The sequence below is a fragment of the Lepidochelys kempii genome, chromosome 22 (assembly GCF_965140285.1).
Source record: "Lepidochelys kempii isolate rLepKem1 chromosome 22, rLepKem1.hap1, whole genome shotgun sequence".
Taxonomy (NCBI): domain Eukaryota; kingdom Metazoa; phylum Chordata; order Testudines; family Cheloniidae; genus Lepidochelys; species Lepidochelys kempii.
Window position 1 is genome coordinate 21,300,226 of NC_136401.1, and position 18,026 is coordinate 21,318,251.

The following is an 18,026-nucleotide window of genomic DNA, read 5'->3' on the forward strand; positions in this document are numbered from 1 at the left end:
GCTACTACCTCAAATTCTGAAACATTTGGAGCATTCATTCACTAGCTGGACTTCAACTTTAAAGTTGTAACTTTCTTGGTTCAAAACAATAAGAAAGTTAAGGACATGCCCATTATCTTTCATATCGTCCAGGTTAGCTACATAGCACTTTAGGCCATAGTGGGGCTAAAAATCAAGTTATGGAACAGATTAACCAAGCACCAAACAAAACCCATGAGTACTTTTTCTTCTTACTCCTGTCTCTATATACTTGAGAGAACATATAACTGTTAACACCTAGAAGCCTTGAGAAGGAGTTCAGAAAGAGTGTGATAGGCTACCGGAATGCTCTCCAATCCCCCACCCCCATGAAGCAGGGTGCCAGAATCACACAGTCTTTGAAAGAAGACAGAAATCACTGACCTCTTGTAATGATGCTTTATGAATGTACAATGCAAAGAAATGTAACAAATGAAGACTCAACATCACATCCTCCCGCATTTCGAGAGGCCATTTATTTTAAGTGAGCTGCTGATTTGACCTCAAAAGGCCCCACGCCCAAGGCCTGATTGCTTCAATATATTTTACTTCATAAACTGCATTAAATCGGAGAGCTTGAAAGAGAAGTCCGTTCTAGAGAATAAATACAAACCACTTCTGAAGGTTTCCCATCAGGTGGCTGCTTTGCCAAACCACCCATTAATTAAAATACCAGAGACATAATTGTCTTACAATAAATACTAATTACAAAGATACATCAAAGCACTTCTACTTGCTTCTGATGAAGAGTAATTAATTTCTTTTGGGGCTGATTTCTAAGGCAGTTGGATAGAGTTGGATTAATTCCCCCCCAAAAAATTGCTATTTAAGTTTAATTTATTCCTACAGCCATGTATGTAGTAAGCACATCTGCAGTGTCCCCTATTACGATGTGACCCTTCAAACATTTCCTACCAAGTGCAGTGCCTATTACCACATGTAGTCCCACAGATCCCATTAAGCACTATGCTTTACAGTAGATTCTTTACTCATGTGAGTTGTCACATTGACAAATGGAGCCTGGTTCAATGTAAACACTCCCATAGTTTTCAACAGGCTATGGATCATGTCCCAAGCAAATCAAATCACTCATGTGCTTCAGTCTTTGCAGGATTGGGAACATCATTTGCAAATGTAGTAAACACACCTGATAATGCAAAACTCCAGATTCTGGTCTCTCAACACTGAAAATCCACAAGAGAATTTTAAAAGGGTTCTCAAGCATTTTTGGAAGGTTCCCATGAACATATTATGCTCTATCCAGATTCAAATACCAATGAGGATGAAAACATGCAAGAACAGAAACTGTATTTTGGTCATTGTTAAAACCACATTTCACAACCTAGAAAGCAATTGCCATTTCAGGACTTCTGTTTGTACAGATTTCAGCTCTTCTAATCAGGTTCTAAGAAATTTAATCAATCTTAACTATATCAACCAGGTAATACCACTTATAAACAGACTGGAGGGATGACAGGACTTGTAATTTCAGACCATAGTTTGTTTATTAACACAGATTTTGGGATGGAGTTTGGGATTGCACAAGAGGCAGTCTCCTATCACCCCACGATCAGGTCAGCTTCTGCTATGGACAACTGCCATCTTTACGGTTTGTTTTTCAGCTTGCTTAGGCATCATTTCTCAGAACTCTACCCAAACATTCAGATTTACTCACACATTTTGGTTTAATGAACACTTCAGAGTTTGATTCTCAGATGAAACTCCCCCAGACCTGTCGGCACACATAGCACTGTCTCCTCTTTCAGCACGTACCGCTTCATTAGACTGCACAAATTCCTTTAGACTTAGATGTGAAATTTCACTTCCACTAAGAAAGCCAGAGTGGAGGCCCATCCCTGAGCTTTGCACATAGGCACTGCATTTGCAGACATGCTGCACAGGCTCTAGAAGAATAAAAACAATGAAGCTACAGAATACTTCACATACCACTGAAGGCAACTGTATTCTGAGATTAACCACTGCCAGCTTAGTCTGCAGAACATCTCTTGGACAAGGCAGGTCACAGATGCCTGAACCTTGAACTGGGGGCCCAGCCACCTTACTCCCAAGTGCATCAAGTCCAGAAGCAGAGGCTCTTGCTGCTGAGTTCCAAGCATTCAATGTTATCCTCAAGTGCGGTCTTCTGACCACAAAGCCATGTGACACTCCACTTCAGGTTCTTCTCTAAAAGGATCTGCCCTTCAGAGCTCTAATATCAAGAGACCAATCCTGCTGCTGCTGACAAACAGAGACAGGATCAGGCCCCAAGGGAAAACGCATAAGGCACAGCATTGGTACTCAGCAAATTCCATTCCTGGGTCATCTATCACACAGAGGACATGTGACACTTTAATAAAGTGTGCAGGATACCTGGAGACCCTGTGATAAAAAGGTCTTAGAGCCTGACCTTCTAGCCAACCCCCTTTCAGTGACTGGCACATCAGGAGTGTCATCTTGATTTGTATAATGGTAGCACCGAAAGCTCAGGGTTCACTTGTGCTAGATGTTGTATACATAGTGAGAGACAGTCTCTGCCCCAAAGAGCCCACAATCTCAACAGACCAGATAGACCCAGGACAAGAGCAGAGACAGAGACACAGAGGTCAAGTGACTCACACAAGGTCACACAGCAGTTTGGTTCCAAGGCCACAAGCCTCCTCACTCCCAATCCAGTATCCTGACCACTGAGCATGCTGCCTCAGACAGTTTTCCCTTAAAAGTACAAAACACCACTACACGGACTCCACCAGTGTGGCACGTATTACTGTTACATCCGCTAAAAAGCCTTTCAATTAAGATTAGGGGTGGGAATACTCTCCCTCTCCACTTCCTCCCCCGCCGCCCCAGTTTGCTTACTCTATGCATTTAACAGCACTTTGAGTAGTCAGTTTCATCCTTTCCCCTGCATAGCCAGTCCATTTCCTGTTTTGTGGTTAGTCAGAGAGAATCTTTCTGAAGTGATTTCAAACATCACAGCCACTGGCAGGGAGACTCAGGAACAGGTGGGATCTGAGACTCTTTAACTCACCCTTTCAAACCAAAGTGGATAGTATGCATTTAAACACATGAACATCTCTACTAATGTTCTGAAACATGAATGCCCTGCCCTTCCAACTTGCACTCGCTCTCACGGACCTCTTGTTGCATTTCTAGAGAAAAGGCTAGGAATGTTTTTAACTGAGCCAGTTTAGATAGTTTGTGTCTGAGACTCCATGCAACACAGGAATCCGGTAGTTCTAAAAGCCACGTTCTCCCTCATGAACTGCAGGTCTATCAGCACTCAAGCACAGGGATTCCTTCAGAACTGTGAGCCTTTGGGCAATGTGCCAGGCGCAGCTACGTAAGCCATGCCTCAATAGCTCCCTTCTTCTGGGAGCTCCTTCAGCACCTTGGTTACCTTGAGTAAAGACAGGCTCCCTTTCCTGCCCTTTCGCTTTTGAGGGCATTCCACTCTCTGCAGAAAACCCAGTCCCCTTCCAGCCATTTTCATAGCCAGCACGCTCAAGACATTCTGCGTTTGTGGCTGATACAAGAAACACCCTCTTGATTGTACTACAAGAGCTGCTAACTCAGGTGTATTTAAGTTCCTTCCATTTCCCAGGACATTCCACTGACTTTCAGTCAATATGCAAGAAAATGCTTTGATGACATTTTTAGCCTAACTGCAGGAATGAGCATCTTGGATTATCGGCACTAAAGAGGCGAACCAAGTTAGGTTTTCTGCACAGCGGAACATGCTTTAAGTGAAGTATATTAACGTATAAAATTATATTGTCAAGCAGTGCTTGTTAAAGCTATTACCAGCTGGACAATGGGGTGGGAGGAGGTATTTTTTCATATTCTCTGTGTATATATAAAGTCTGCTGCAGTTTCCACGGCATGCATCTGATGAAGTGAGCTGTAGCTCACGAAAGCTCATGCTCAAATAAATTGGTTAGTCTCTAAGGTGCCACAAGTACTCCTTTTCTTGTCACTGGTTACGGTGCCCCTCAATGGGATTTTACAAAGCAGATTGAATAATTCTAGAGGAGTATAATGAGGGGCATTCTGAATCAGAACAAAAAAGAGAAGCAGAGGCAATCTAGATGCCAAATTATGTTTTATTTGAAATCCACTGGGGTACAGTACAAATCAACAAAGTGGGGAATAGTCACCAGTAAATCAGAGTTAGTTGTTTTAGCAGGAGCTACTATTTAGGTTTATCGTAAACTACTGTAAATTATTACTGTTATCTCCTGTATCATAGGATATCAGGGTTGGAAGGGACCTCAGGAGGTCATCTAGTCCAACCCCCTGTTCAAAGCAGAACCAATCCCCAACTAAATCATCCCAGCCAGAGCTTTATATACTGTCATCTTAATTCAACTCACTTTGTCGGTACAAATTTATATTTATGAAATAACAGAATTTTGAATGAGAAGATACAATGCATTAGAACATAAACCGCCGAGTTATATGCTCCCTATTCAGTTTCTCAGTTTTCAGCCTCTGTAAGCCCAGAGTTTGGAGGACAAATTCTTAGGTTGTTTAGTTATAGCTTGAGCAATTGTCTGGTGCAATTTTTATTTACTGTTGTGAGTTCCAGCTTAAATAAAGACATGCATGCTTTGATCCAACATGTTGGCTTCTTGACTCAACATTTATCCTTCACGCCTTTCTGTCTCATAGTCCACCCCCCACCTCCCGACAAATTTCTGTATTCCTGTCGCTTCACCTTGTATGCCTTACGATACCATCTGGGCATTGTGTTTTACAATCCTTACTGTTTTCTTACTTCTGCTACAGCACACTTCCTCCTTATTTCTTGTCCGTTTCTCTTTCATTACAGTTTATCTTTTATTATAGCTTATATCCTTCATATTTCATTCTTGCTTTATCTTTCTCTCCGTTTTCTGTTTTTCTAAAAATTTCTTAGTTAACTGAAGAGTCTCTAAGTAATTTTCCTTCTCATTTAACTGCACTGTTCTTCCTTTCTGTGTTCCTCTTTTCCCCGAATAGCACTGTCTTCTCTCCTTCTGGGTACTGTCCCTACTATTTCTACTATCTGTCTTTCCTGTCCCTTCTGAACTGGACTTTCTCCCTTTCAGCTCTGTTCCTGGCATCCCAGTGACCCAATTCAGCCCCACTGTCCCTATCCTCTGGCTCCCCACTTCCTGCACCCCTTCTTTTCTGATGCCAGTTACTGACTCACTGGCTACTGGCCTCTCCCCCAACTCTAGGCAGCCTTCATCCAGCTGTTTCCACTAGTGTGCTGCCTGTTTGGAGCTGTGCTGGGGTAGGGAACAGGAAGGCACTCTGCCACCTCCTCTCTGCCATGGATTTCTTTTTTTCCCCAAAAAACAGCCCTGGGCTCAAGTTCACCCCAGTTCCACTGCCCAGAAACCCTTGAAGTTCTCCAGGCAGACCTTGAACCCACCCAGAGCAGCTGGCTCCCTTTTCTAAAAAGAGAGAAACAATTTGAGGCTGCTTCTGAGCAGCCAACTTGTGCTGCTCCCTTTGCACATTTGGCCCAACAGCCTCCAGTACCAGTGAGGCATTCACTAGCACGTGTGAGCTTACTGATGATGCTCAGAACCCTTCTGGGACGGCCTGGGTTGCTGTTCTGTGTGCCAACTGCAGGCTCATTCCATGGAGGAAGCAGCTTGCATCACTCAGCAGCTACCTCTGGATGGGTTGACGGGCAGACAGGCTCTGAACAGTCAGTGGTTCACCCAGGAGAACTGTAGCTCACACATTACCGCCCTCCCCATACACAGCAGCTCTCCCCCCCGTGGTTATCAGTCCCTTATCCATTGTGCGCTCTCTCCCAGGCTAAATGAGCATCCTTCCCTTAGCCAAGGCATCTCTGCATTCCAGTGCTTATTAGACAATAACCCATTCTCCTTCAATCACTGCCCTAGAGTTTCCATTTTTTTCCACTAATTCCATATTTTTTCAAGTCTCCTTCATTTCCTATATGATTTCTCAACACACAGTATTCAATTTGTCATAATGACCAATTAGAAACAAAACATCCTCAGATAGATGTAGCTAATTCCAGCCATGTGAGCACTCTGAAGGAGTGTAATAAACTGGATAAAAAAAACCTTTTAGGAAAACAAATCAGTTGCAAAAATGTTTTTCATAGAAAAACAGAGTAAATATCAGTCACTGAGATAAATCCTATTAATCAGAACACAAGCTTGTAACTGGAAAAGTCAGACAGTTCCAAAGTATTCCGCCATATTATCCACCTATCTTACGTCAACAAATAAGATGACCATGGATAAGGGCACAAGACCTGGGGGGTTGGGTTTTAGCCCTGGTTCTGCTGATGACATGCTCAGAACCTGGGAAAGTCACTTCTCTCTGTGTGCCTCAGTTTCTCTGTTTGTAGAGTGGGGATAATGATATTTCACCAGCTTTAGAAATTGCTGTGGAGATCTGCTGATGGCAAGCCCCATGTAAGAGCTAGGTATTATTAATAGTAAATATTTGAAGAAAAGAATCTTGTGAGTTATTTTAAGCTAATCTCTTAACTTCATTTTTGTAATTGAGGGTTGCAGAGTATTTCTTTTGGTTAATATTAACGAGTAAATAACTGAAACATGTGTTTAGCCTATTATCTGTTTGACCTCTCAGGTAAAGGAATGCTGTCAAGACTGGTGGAACAAAACCGTGACCTACCTTTAAGAGATACATGTATTTGTTCACACTGTCAAACTGCCACCTTATGTGCATACGAAACGTGTACGGGGCACAAAACACAATGATGTGCTTTGCAGTGCTTTGACCCTACAACAAACCACAAGCAGCTCTCCATCATTCCCACTCACTGTTGTGCCTGGCTGGTTTCATTTTGAAATGAATGATCACATCAATCTCAGCTGAATTAAAGACCTCGTTTACATGTGGGCCATTTGGAGGGCTTCTCAGAACAGACTGAGCCTGTCTAATGAAAGCTCAAGTCAACAAGTACAGCAGCTCTGGCTGGGGCTAGCCAGGACTATAGTTCAGAAGAGCTAATAAAGGACAAAAAAAAGCTAAGCTTTGAATTTTGACATTCTTGAATACTGACGCCCTTTCGAGCCATACCCATTTACAGAACTTATTACCCCTTTTCCAGTTCAAGAATTGCATCCTATGCTCACTTTGTGTAAAATGTTACATTTTGGAAAACGTCTCAAAATCTATATAAAGACTTCAAAAATCACTTCAAGTCACTTTACATACAGAAAAACCTCCAGTATGCAGACATGTATTATGCAATACCTCAGACATTATGCAACAGAAATGATCCTTATATAGAGCAAGATTTCTCTTTCTTGAAATTTTCTGAATACAGAACATTATGCCCCCTTATTTGGGGGTTCAGTGCAATGGTTTCACTTTAAAACCTAGCTTGTATGGCCACAGATACTCAGAAAGCATCAAACAAGCGATCAAAAATCTCACAACATGGACATTTAGCACAGAGGGGGTCTCCTTGGTGTTGCACAACAGTAGATGTGATTCTTGATGAGGCTGTTCCACCAATGTACCCTGCTGTGATTTTTGCCATGTTATGTGCATGGAAAAATATTCTACTCATACGGCTGCAGGAAGGAAGCGTAGCTCTTGAGATCATGTTAGGACTGCAAGCATGCAGCCTATTCCGAGCCTGCTTACCCACATATTTTGGCTGGATTACCAACGGAAATTAAAAGTCACTTTAAACACTGAATAAGTGAAACCTTTCCCCTTCTCCAAAAACATCTTAGTCTTTTTACAGTAGCTTCACTGTAAATGAATAGCAGGGAGTTATCACTATAGCTGTTGTGAGAAGGAAGACTCCTCCAAAGATGTTCATGACTCCAAAAACGGCAGATACTTGAATGAAAGGAAACCTGGTAAGCAAATTTTGCCTACAAAAAGTTCTGTTTTACACCTTCTGATTTCCAGCCTCAGAATTCCAGCCTCAGCTCTCAAAACACAGAGCATAAAGGGATTTGAAGGCAGCCCACAGTACACAGACTATTTCTCTTGACAAAATGAAGACGCAAGATCCTCTTCAGAGTTGTAAATGCTAATGATTGCAAGGAAAGATTGTTTTCCACATGGGCTTCTGTTTGGTTCCCCGCCCCTCCCCCCACACACAATAAATTGCTTCTCATGTTAGAACAAAATGTCTCACTGGCTACTTAGGAAACTTTGCTGGGATTCACTCTCTTAGATATAAAGTTGGAGTTAATGGACCTTGTGTGAAGTTTGAAAACTGCCAGAACCTACTAGATAGAGGTAGAAATTGACATTTACCGTCTAGTACATAACTGACTACTGAATTCATCTGCTGTCAGCCACAAGTGAGGATATAGTACGGGGCAATGTATTGTAAATTAGCAATTCTAATTATCTGAATTTACTACAGCATGAAATATTTTAGAAAACAATTAGATTTTCACTTTCTATTTACTTACAGGGCTATTTTTGTAGCCAACAGAATTCTTCCAAGTCTGCATATGAGCTTGCTAGTACGTACACAGTTCTGGATAAAAGGGAAATACTTGGATTATATCTGCCAAATTCAACAGGAGGAAGGGAGTAAAGAGATATTTTACCTCTTTGCAGTGATCCACAGAAAAGCAAAGCCTCCCACTGTGTGCGTGTGAAGAACACACACAATACTGTGCTGTCATTAGCACCTCCTACAAAGAGTAAGCTGAACTTCACAAGTTTGCAGAATTATGGGGCATCCGACACTCCTTAATTAATGGCAACTTATATTTCGAGTAGGAGTTCTCAACCATTTTTTGAATCATGCCCCCACTTTTGCGGGTTTTTTTTTTTTTTTTTTTTTTAAACTTGGAGTCTGCCACCCACCTTAATAGTCAGGTATCAGAGGGGTCGCCGTGTTAGTCGGGATCTGTAAAAGCGGCAAAGTGTCCTGTGGCACCTTATAGACTAACAGACATGTTGGAGCATAAGCTTTCGTGGGTGAATCCAATACGTCTGTTAGGTTAGTCTAGGTGCCACAGGACTCTTTGCCGCTTAATAATAGTGAGAAGGATACTGCCACCTAGCGCTGCTAATGTGTTTCTACACCAGAGACCAGGCAGGTTGCCTAAATCAAAATGTAAGTCAAGTGGTACTATAAAAACACCCCAAATCTGTCACTCAGTCTCAACGCCACTCACGCAAGTTTGGCCCAGCCACCTGTCCATCATGAATTAGAAGGCTTGCTGTGCCCCCCACCCCCAATTTGAAAATTGCTGCATTGGAGAGATAACAGAAGGCTCAGCCGGACAAAGTTAGGTTTTCAGACAATCTATACTTGTTGATTATCAGTTATAACTTCTTCCCTACTTAAGTTGCCCCTTCTTTGGAGAAGCAGGAATCAAAGGAGCAGTGGAGTATAATGGGAGAAGTAATGGATGTAGTTTCTTCCATTATTACTGAGTCATTAGCTATTAATTACAAAGACATTTAGAAAATGTCACGATGTTAGACTTTTTATTTTATTTATTTTTAAAGGCGCTTTTTAGGTTACCAGAACTGTTACCAGCTATTTATCGTTCAAGTCTCTGGTTACGTACCCACAGATTTTTGGTTTGCTTTCTCTAAAGGATGTAGTATTGTCTAGATTAGCAGTTAGAGCAGGGGACAATGCACAGACCAGAGTACTGTCTCAGTCAACATCCCAAGGCCACACAGTGATTTATTCAAGATCTCTGTGCCTCAGCTTCCTCGGCTGTAGGCAGCAAGTAATACTTGCCTACATCCCAAGAGTCCCACAAGGACTTTGAGATCCTTGGATAACAAGTACTATAGAAGTGCCAAGTATTGCTTTACTTGCTGCTGAAACATCTGCCTTCCCTCTCTGACATGTACAAGAATAGCAAGGAAGCTGTTCAGGCAGCAGCTATTGCTTACCACACATTATAGCCCTTCCACATACGACAGGAGTTCAAATAAAAGCATTTTCCTGGGATCCAGGTAAAAGGAACAACATTCAGGATAAAATGGGAAAGAATTGTATAGCATTTAGCAGATTTCAGCCCCCAGGAGGTGCTTTTATGCTGGCGTAACTAGGACTTGAACTTTTCAGATGAAGTTTGTAATTTTGCCACAATGACTTTGCTGTGAATTGGTGAATCCCTGCTTCATAAAGAGCTTTGTCCTTTGTTACACAGCAACATCTCCTCCAGCAAAGTCAGAGCCTTTTCTTATCTTATGGCAAACATGAATGTTGACGTTAAAGGAGATAGAATAACCTCAGTATTGACTGAACAGGAACAAGTCAGTGAAGACTAAATAAAGAGAAGTCTTTGGCTTTAGCAGACGTGTCTCTAGATTTCACTCCACACCGAGATGAGAACAACGTTACCTAGAACTGGGTTTAAACAAAGTTATTAGTGTGATTTTTGGACCTGTTTTCCTGACCAAACTGAACAAGGATTTTTTCTGAGACTCATGCTAGCTAAACTGCTACAGACCAACCTTGCAAAATACTGACTCAGTTATCTGGGGCAAAGAACTTTGACATGTGAGTAAAATACCATCAGGTGTTTCATTAGTCATCATTGTAAAAAACAATTTTGTGATTTTAAGACGGTTATATAATATGGTTTTCAGACAAACACTAGTCAAGAAAACAACTAGAACTTTGTTAGCAAAAAACGGAGTTTTAAAATGGACGCTTCTAGGCTCTAGATTGCAAGGCTAACGGGTCACAAAAATATGAGAAATCTCAGAAATCATATGATTTGAAGTATAAAAGACTGCAGAGCTGCACAAGTACTCCTTTTCTGTTAGCTTAGACGTCACTAACATCAAACACCAAAATCACAGCTGCAGCCAAGAATCTCACATGACAGCTTGCCAGGAAGTGACGTTTTTAGCACCTCTTTAAAAGGCAGTTCTGAAACCACTATGCAATACCTTTAATCTCAAGTGTCAGCATGCAGCTGAAGAAAAACGGAACTGCCTCTATAAGAATGAACCCCTCCCACCCCCTGAGAAAACATGGAGATGATGCCCTTTTAAATGGCATGGCTTTTTTTTCCTGCAAGTTAAATGATTTTATTCTTTATTTCTTTGTCAATGGAAGTTTCCAGGGCTGAAGGACAGATAGGAGGCAGCTATTTTCAGCTTACTGTAGTTGACCAAGTATAATATCAGATTAAAGAATGCAATAAACATACTTACCAAATATTTCCCCTCCGCTAGCATATTCGGTCACCAGATAAATCATCCTCTCCGTCTCCATAACCTGGACAAACAAGGATACAAAGTGACAGCTAAAGAGACTGCCCAGTGCAAAAGGAAATGAAGCTAATTGGAATTTTCTTTTGTTACTTGTAACTTTGATACAAACTGCTTTCAGCAAATTAAAAAAAAGTGGATTCCAATGCTTTAGAGAGCAATGGCAGGGGTGGGGAGGGGAAAAATAAGAATGATTATTAAAGGGACTATTTTAAACACTACTTAAATCCTTCTGCATCCCACCCACAAAATATTCAGTTGCTAGTCTCCACTTGTTTCAAGAACCTCAGAGACATCTCTGGGCTGCCAAGACTGAAAAGTTCACCTTAGGTATTAATCATTCATCACTCTGAAACACTCAAATAACTAGGAATACTTTTTTCTAAAGGAAGGACTACCTCCAGAATTAGTAAGTGACTTTCAAATGACTCAAGATCTATCCATCATAAAAGTGACTGGCTTAAGAGCTTTGCTCTAGGGAACCTTCACATTTAAGCGAAAAGACAATGCCAATCTTTATACAAGCCTTCCAGGGCTCTGGATGCACACGGAGCTCTCCAACAAATGAAGGCCAGTTACAGTATCAAGACTGGTTCTCCTGTTTTCAGCAAGTCAATTAAAATGCCAAAATTAGTCCCCAGGAAAGGTCAGATAGTTCCACTAGAAAGCTGACTTGCTCTAGTAGCCATAGAATAGATGGCCAGGTCACGGAAAGTTTCTCTTTGGCCCTACCATGGTAACATCACCCCGGCCGATGGGAGCCGGCAGAGGTAGCTGCCCTGGTGATACCAGACTATGCCAAAACAAGCCGAGGTGAGGGAAGGGATTTCAGTTTCATTAAGAGCATGGCCCAAAATAATGTGTTTTAAACAGGCCAATTTCCTGACCTCTATCGACACTAAGAGCATTAATACTAAGAGAAGATTCCAATCTAAATGTTCTTTTAGCTATTCATGCTCAGGGCTCAAAACACTCACCTACCTGAACGCGGAGTAGGCAGAGCAGGGACACAAAGCCGAGGGGCTGGAGCTCCATGTTCCTTCTCATGAGGGAAGGGGCAAGCCTGGGTGCAGATGGGCATAGGGGCAGTGATCCTTTCAGAGGAGGGATGTGTAGAAGAAGAGGACAAAGCAGCCTTGAGCCACTACTGCTATTTTAGGCCAGGGAAAGGAAAGCCAGGGAGAAAAGTGGCTGGAGCAGCTGCTTTTTTGCTCAGAATGGAGGACGAGGGTCAGAAAGTGAAGCAGCCCAGTTGCCACTACTCGTTTAACGGGAGGGAACGGATCTTCTAGCAGCAAGCTTTGAAGTGTGCCCACGAGTGCGTATGTGTGGGTGAGTCCACATGGGTAAGCTGGTGGATGTCGGTAAAGGCAAGCGATTGAGGGGATACATTAAAAAAATTATAAAGTAATTCTCTGTTCTTATTTCCCTCTCCTTCCTTCCACTTCCCCAGAAATCCAAGAGGATTTCAGTATTAATGCATTTGCACAAAACAGAGAGGGAGATCTCCAGGGAAGTGGAAGGAAGGAGAGGGAAATAAGGATGTGAAGGGAAAGAGGGAGCATTACACTCAAAGCATTGTAGCAAGATCCAAGGGTGGGATTTTCAAAAGCATTTGACTGATTTAGGAGTACAAATCCTATCGACTTCCCATGGACCTGTACTCCTAAGTCATGGTCGTACTTGTGAACCCCCTTCTCCTAGGATTGATAAGAAAGCATGGAGAGACGCCCAACTGGAACAGTTGGCCTAAGAAAGACCAGAGACAGAAAGCTACCTTTCAAATGTTTATTAAACAGGAAGTTGGCTGGCGACACATGATGATATGCAATACACTGATCTGTTACTATTGTAAATTGCAAAGCCCTGGCTTTGGCAACAGTAGCTTTTATGGGCAGGGCAGCACACCTTTTCACCATGGCTTCAAAGACTAGTCCTTGGGCAAGCTGGTCTCTGGAAAATTTTCCAAGCCTCAATTATGCTATTAATTTTACACATTGCTTGAAACTTGAACAACAAAAATTAAGGAAGTCAGTTTCATTTTCCAGTTCTCAATGCTGAAACAGTTGGACTGCAAACCCTTCAGGTGAGCTTGGTTTAACATCCATGTTTCTGCAGGATTTTTAAAGTCATAAAAACATTTTGATTGGGTTTAACTTTTCCACAAAGTCTAAATAGTCAGCCACATTTGGGATGACAGTTCCTCTCATGGTGTGAGAGACACTAAGCACTTTGGGCTTGAAACATGCAGCCTTCAGATTAAAAAAAAGATGCCCAATCTGGACAATTGCAGCTCTTTAACCAGCAGGTTTTGTTTCTTTTCCCAGAAAAGCTAATAAATGAGTGTAGCAGAGACAAGCCCTTAGATTCAGAAAGTGCTATCCAACTTTACTCAATTGTCATGTGATGTGGTTTACAGTTACCACTTAACAGTTATTCCACATGTGTGCAAACGAAACATATGGGTGTTTTTTACATCTTCCTGTTTCCAGGCAAACCTGGTCTCTTACATTTTTTCAGATAAGGGAGACACCTTCTCCTCTTGCATTTATTGGCTTTGAGTGTTACAAACCTAAAGAAATGTGCCAGTCAGATCTTTAGTGAACGGCTGGGGAGGAAAGGCTTTAATGACAAGAGGGCTTTGATTTCAGGTTTAGCAGGTGTTTTATAACAACCATGCACCATTTCAAAAATCAGAATAAAACTTCTGTGGAAAAAGCACCCCTTAGAACAGCCAGCTGAAAAACACCACACAGAGGATGCTCTGTTCTCACTCTGGCGGAGCGGAGACATTGTTGCCATCTCTTGGAGTATTCTGCCTGGGGCTTTCTATTGCATAAAATAGGTTGACAAGAGCTTTTGACTCAAACAAGTGTTAGACTCCAGCTCTTCCAGAGACAAAACTGCCTGTGCATTGTCACCCTGCACAATTCTCCCAACGGCTGTCACAGGCAGCTCTCACCTGGCTCTTTGGCCCAGATACCAAGTCATTAACCTTTTTCACCCAAGATTCTCAGTTTTAGTTCCTCTGAGTCTAAATAGCCACTGACTGCAGTGAGACATGAACTAGAAGCAGCTCTGCCTCCACCAGACAGCAGCTGTTTCTAGGGGAGGGCAGTCTCCACCGATGCGCATGGTGTCCTCTCTTCTTGGCAAACATTCAGAGCCCCCCATTAAATCACAGGGGAAATAAGCCCCCTAAATATTGCAACTGATACCCCAAATGTTCAAACTGTGTTGCCAGCCAGCAGAGACAAGTAGCTACAGACACCACAGCAGACTTTGGGTTCTAACGCATCTCTGGCAAGCCAGTCCCTTCTTAGGCTAACCTTAACGCATGCCCAGCCTGAGAAGACAACAGCATTTTCCCCACTTCATGATCCAGCCCTCAGGAATGGCAGACAGGCAAATGTGACAGTACAGTCCATTGGCTCATGCAGAAGCTCTCTCTGCTTTCCAATTTAATCCACTGTTTTTAAAGCAGGAAATAAAGGGATCCTACTTGTTGATTCTATTTCTGCATCTTCAGCTCAGCAGATTGTAGGTGAAAGGCAGTTCCGCTTCAGCCTGTCAACCAACAGGCAATATTGGCAGGATACAGGGAAGGGAGTTCTTTTCCACATGTCACTAACGGCCTGATCAAGGAGGTCCAGGACCATTTACAAGACATTTAAAGTTTCACCAAGGGTTTAGTCCCCAATTAGTTCTCCACTCACTTCACTTGGGTGCCACATCACTTCTGGCCTCCACAAAGGGACTGGATCCCCTCTGCTGTCCTACTTGACCCTTAAGTGAGAGTGGCACCTCCAAAGCAGTGTGTACAAACCCACACCATTGCACAGACCCGAGGCGCTCATCCACACTGCGTGCAGCGGGGACCTTTCCCTGGTGCTTTTGTTTCCCCAAGTAAGGAAAGTCAGAAAAGCTGGAGAAAAAACTGCAACAAAATACAGAAGTGATGTTACCACCATTACTGTCCCTGATCACCATCCACTGAGGACAACACAGCTGGTCTAAACTGGGAAACTAAAAGGCGCACAATAGCCATAAACAAACGGAAACCAGCTGCCCTCAGAGGACATTTGATCTTCCAGTAAAACAGAGGATGAGCTACTGAAACACAGGGACTGGGGGGGGGGGAGGGGGGGGGTTAAAATCAAGGTATTTTCTAACCCTGAAAATAAAGATTTTTTTTTCCACATTTTACTCTATTGAAAGTATAGAGACCGCCCTATATGTGACACTACTGCACAGGGTCAGCCTGTAGCACAGCCCGCAGCACAGCCCGCACCGGGAGGGAAGAGCCCATTATACAATGCTCATACCTGATATAATCTGATGATATGTGGGTGGCAGAGCATCTTCATAATCTGAACTTCTCTAAAAATCTTCTTGAGGTTCTCTTCATCCAGCTGGGTCTTGTCAATGATCTTTATAGCAACCTGGCAAAGAAAGAAAGAAATGGGTCACTCACTTAGTGACTATTCAGAATTAATTTTAATTATTTGTATCACCATACTGTGTAGGAGCCTTCATCAAGGACCAGTGCCCCTTGGTGCTAGGCACAAACACAGAACAAACATATGGTCCCTGTCCCAAAGAGCTCCCAGTTTAAGAATTGTCTAGCTGACTCAGAAAAATTCTCCCACTTTAGTACCGACTATGCTCCATCAACATGCAGGAGATGTATTTAATTTTCTGATTGTTAATGAGAAAAAAGTACATATGCCACTGAAGTGTGCAATGCTGATCTTGACGTTTCATATTTTCCCCTCTTCCTATAGTATCTGAATGCCCACCCTAGCATCAGCAACTAGTTGGAAAAGCAGCTTCCTGGAATCCTGGATTGAGTCCCCAGAAATTCCCAGCTGCCATTTGTTCAGTTTACAAGTCAAAAGATGACTTTCAGCTTGTCGACACCGCATCTTAATTAACATACAAGCAGCAAGGCTGCCTGGTTAAGTGCTGACGAAAGGTGCCCAACTCAGCCTGAACACTGAAATCCTGTTTGTCAACAGAACAGGAACCGCACAGGCAGCGACAGTGCAAGACACACACACACTTCACCCACCAGCAATGCTCAGTCACCCCCGATCTGGACTGGATTTGAACCAGGGGTGCACATAATTACCAAATCCCTGAACTATAATGGGGGGGAGGGAAAGAAAATAATTTAAGGAACCCATAAAAATTGGTTTAATCTTATCTGGGACCACAAACACTGACAATGTCTTAATCACACAGTTATGACACAGGGTCAGTACAAGGCAAAGTTAAGTTTGTTGGGGTGCCCTAATTGTGCATTTCCTTATCTTAGCATGTTTGATTTCTTTTATGTTGACCCTTAATAGTGAATTTCCTGTTTATAATGCTTAGTTTTGGGATCATTACAACATCCCTGCAATATATTTTACCCTAAACTACTGATCTTTACTCTTATCTTTAACTCTACTTTAACATAAAATTTTGCCGGGGAATAATAATTCAGATGGGAAGGCTCAATCTTCACACTCCCAAGAAGTAGGATTATTTTAATTCATTTTTATGAATAACGCTTCAGTATAGAAGTGGGAGAGGCTTCAAGGGGTAGGAAGTCAGTGAGAAAACTGTAAGGAACCAGCAAACTTTGCCAGCTTTGATCAAAGCAAAGTTGAGAACAGATGACTGGCAGGGTCAAGCCAGCAAAACTTTTCCACCTGCAGTAAAGCACAGCCAAGAAGTTCAGCGTGCCAGAGAAAAATCACTGGTACCTTCCAATGCCCATCATCAGAAACCATGGGGAAAGGATGTAAAATGGGGGTGGGAGATAGGAGGCTTATTTAATTTAAAAAAACCTCAGCAGACAATAACAAAAAAGCCTTCCTTGATCTTAGTGTTTTCCCAAAAAGATTATTAATTCATGATCAACTGAAGCATCCATCAGAAACCCACACAGAAGGAAACTGACAGCAGTGCAATTTACTTTGTGCTTTTTTTTGCATAACAAAATATTACCCTACTACATGTAATAAGTGGAGTAGTGAACATCAGCAAGGACAGGATGGTTTGTAAAAATCCCACTGTAGGCAGTTGCCAGTTAGTTAAGTGTTTGGACACTTAATTGTTCAGGTAGGATACTTTTTCATGAAGTGCAACCTACAGTTTTTAACGTTTCTAATTTAGCAAACCTTATTACACCTCCATCCAGCTGATCTTTAAAAATTCCATATCACAAAGAATGCCTTTGCTTCCACCCCAGACAGCCTCCTTTCCTCTGCTTCCCCATCACTTCTTTGCAGTGGTGTTAAACTGCTCCTCTGCAGCAAGCCTCACCAACTATATGTGCCGGTATTTAAGGTAACAGTGCATCACATTCCAAAAGATGAAACTCCACAAATATCATCACCTGCACAATCCAAAGCATATTGGTCGGAGATGGACACATAAGCTGCCCTCTTCCCTAGCCTCATTCAAACTAGTCTGAATCCCCATCTTCTTGTTACAGAAGCCTGAGTTTCACTCTCTGCATCCACTTTACTCCACAGAAGCTATCTAAGCTCACATGCCAGCTCTAGACCTAGACACTGTGATATGTTTGATCACGCTGCCCAACTGCATAGAAACTGGGTCTTCATTGTTATGAAACTAGCATCAAAGACAATGTGAATGATCCATCAGCTTCTAAAAGATGGATATGTTTTCTGCTTAGATGGAGAACATTTAGTTTGCGATGAAAATCTGTTTAATCTCATGCCTGGCATTTTAATAGGTGCTCATTAAAAAGTTAAGCTATTTTTAAACAATGAAAA

General features: G+C 42.3%; 1 protein-coding gene across 14 annotated transcripts in view; it reads right to left on the minus strand.

Moving 5' to 3' along the window:
* The window catches only part of SIK3 (SIK family kinase 3), a 154,476-nt gene that overhangs the window by 53,914 nt on the left and 82,536 nt on the right, over window positions 1–18,026 (minus strand). For all 14 annotated transcript variants that reach the window (XM_073320975.2, XM_073320974.2, XM_073320972.2 and 11 more), the window contains 2 exons: window positions 15,564–15,680; window positions 11,182–11,245 (listed from right to left, as the gene is read on the minus strand). In XM_073320975.2, the coding sequence (XP_073177076.1) occupies window positions 11,182–11,245; window positions 15,564–15,680 (181 nt within the window). The remainder of the gene's footprint in view (window positions 1–11,181; window positions 11,246–15,563; window positions 15,681–18,026) is intronic.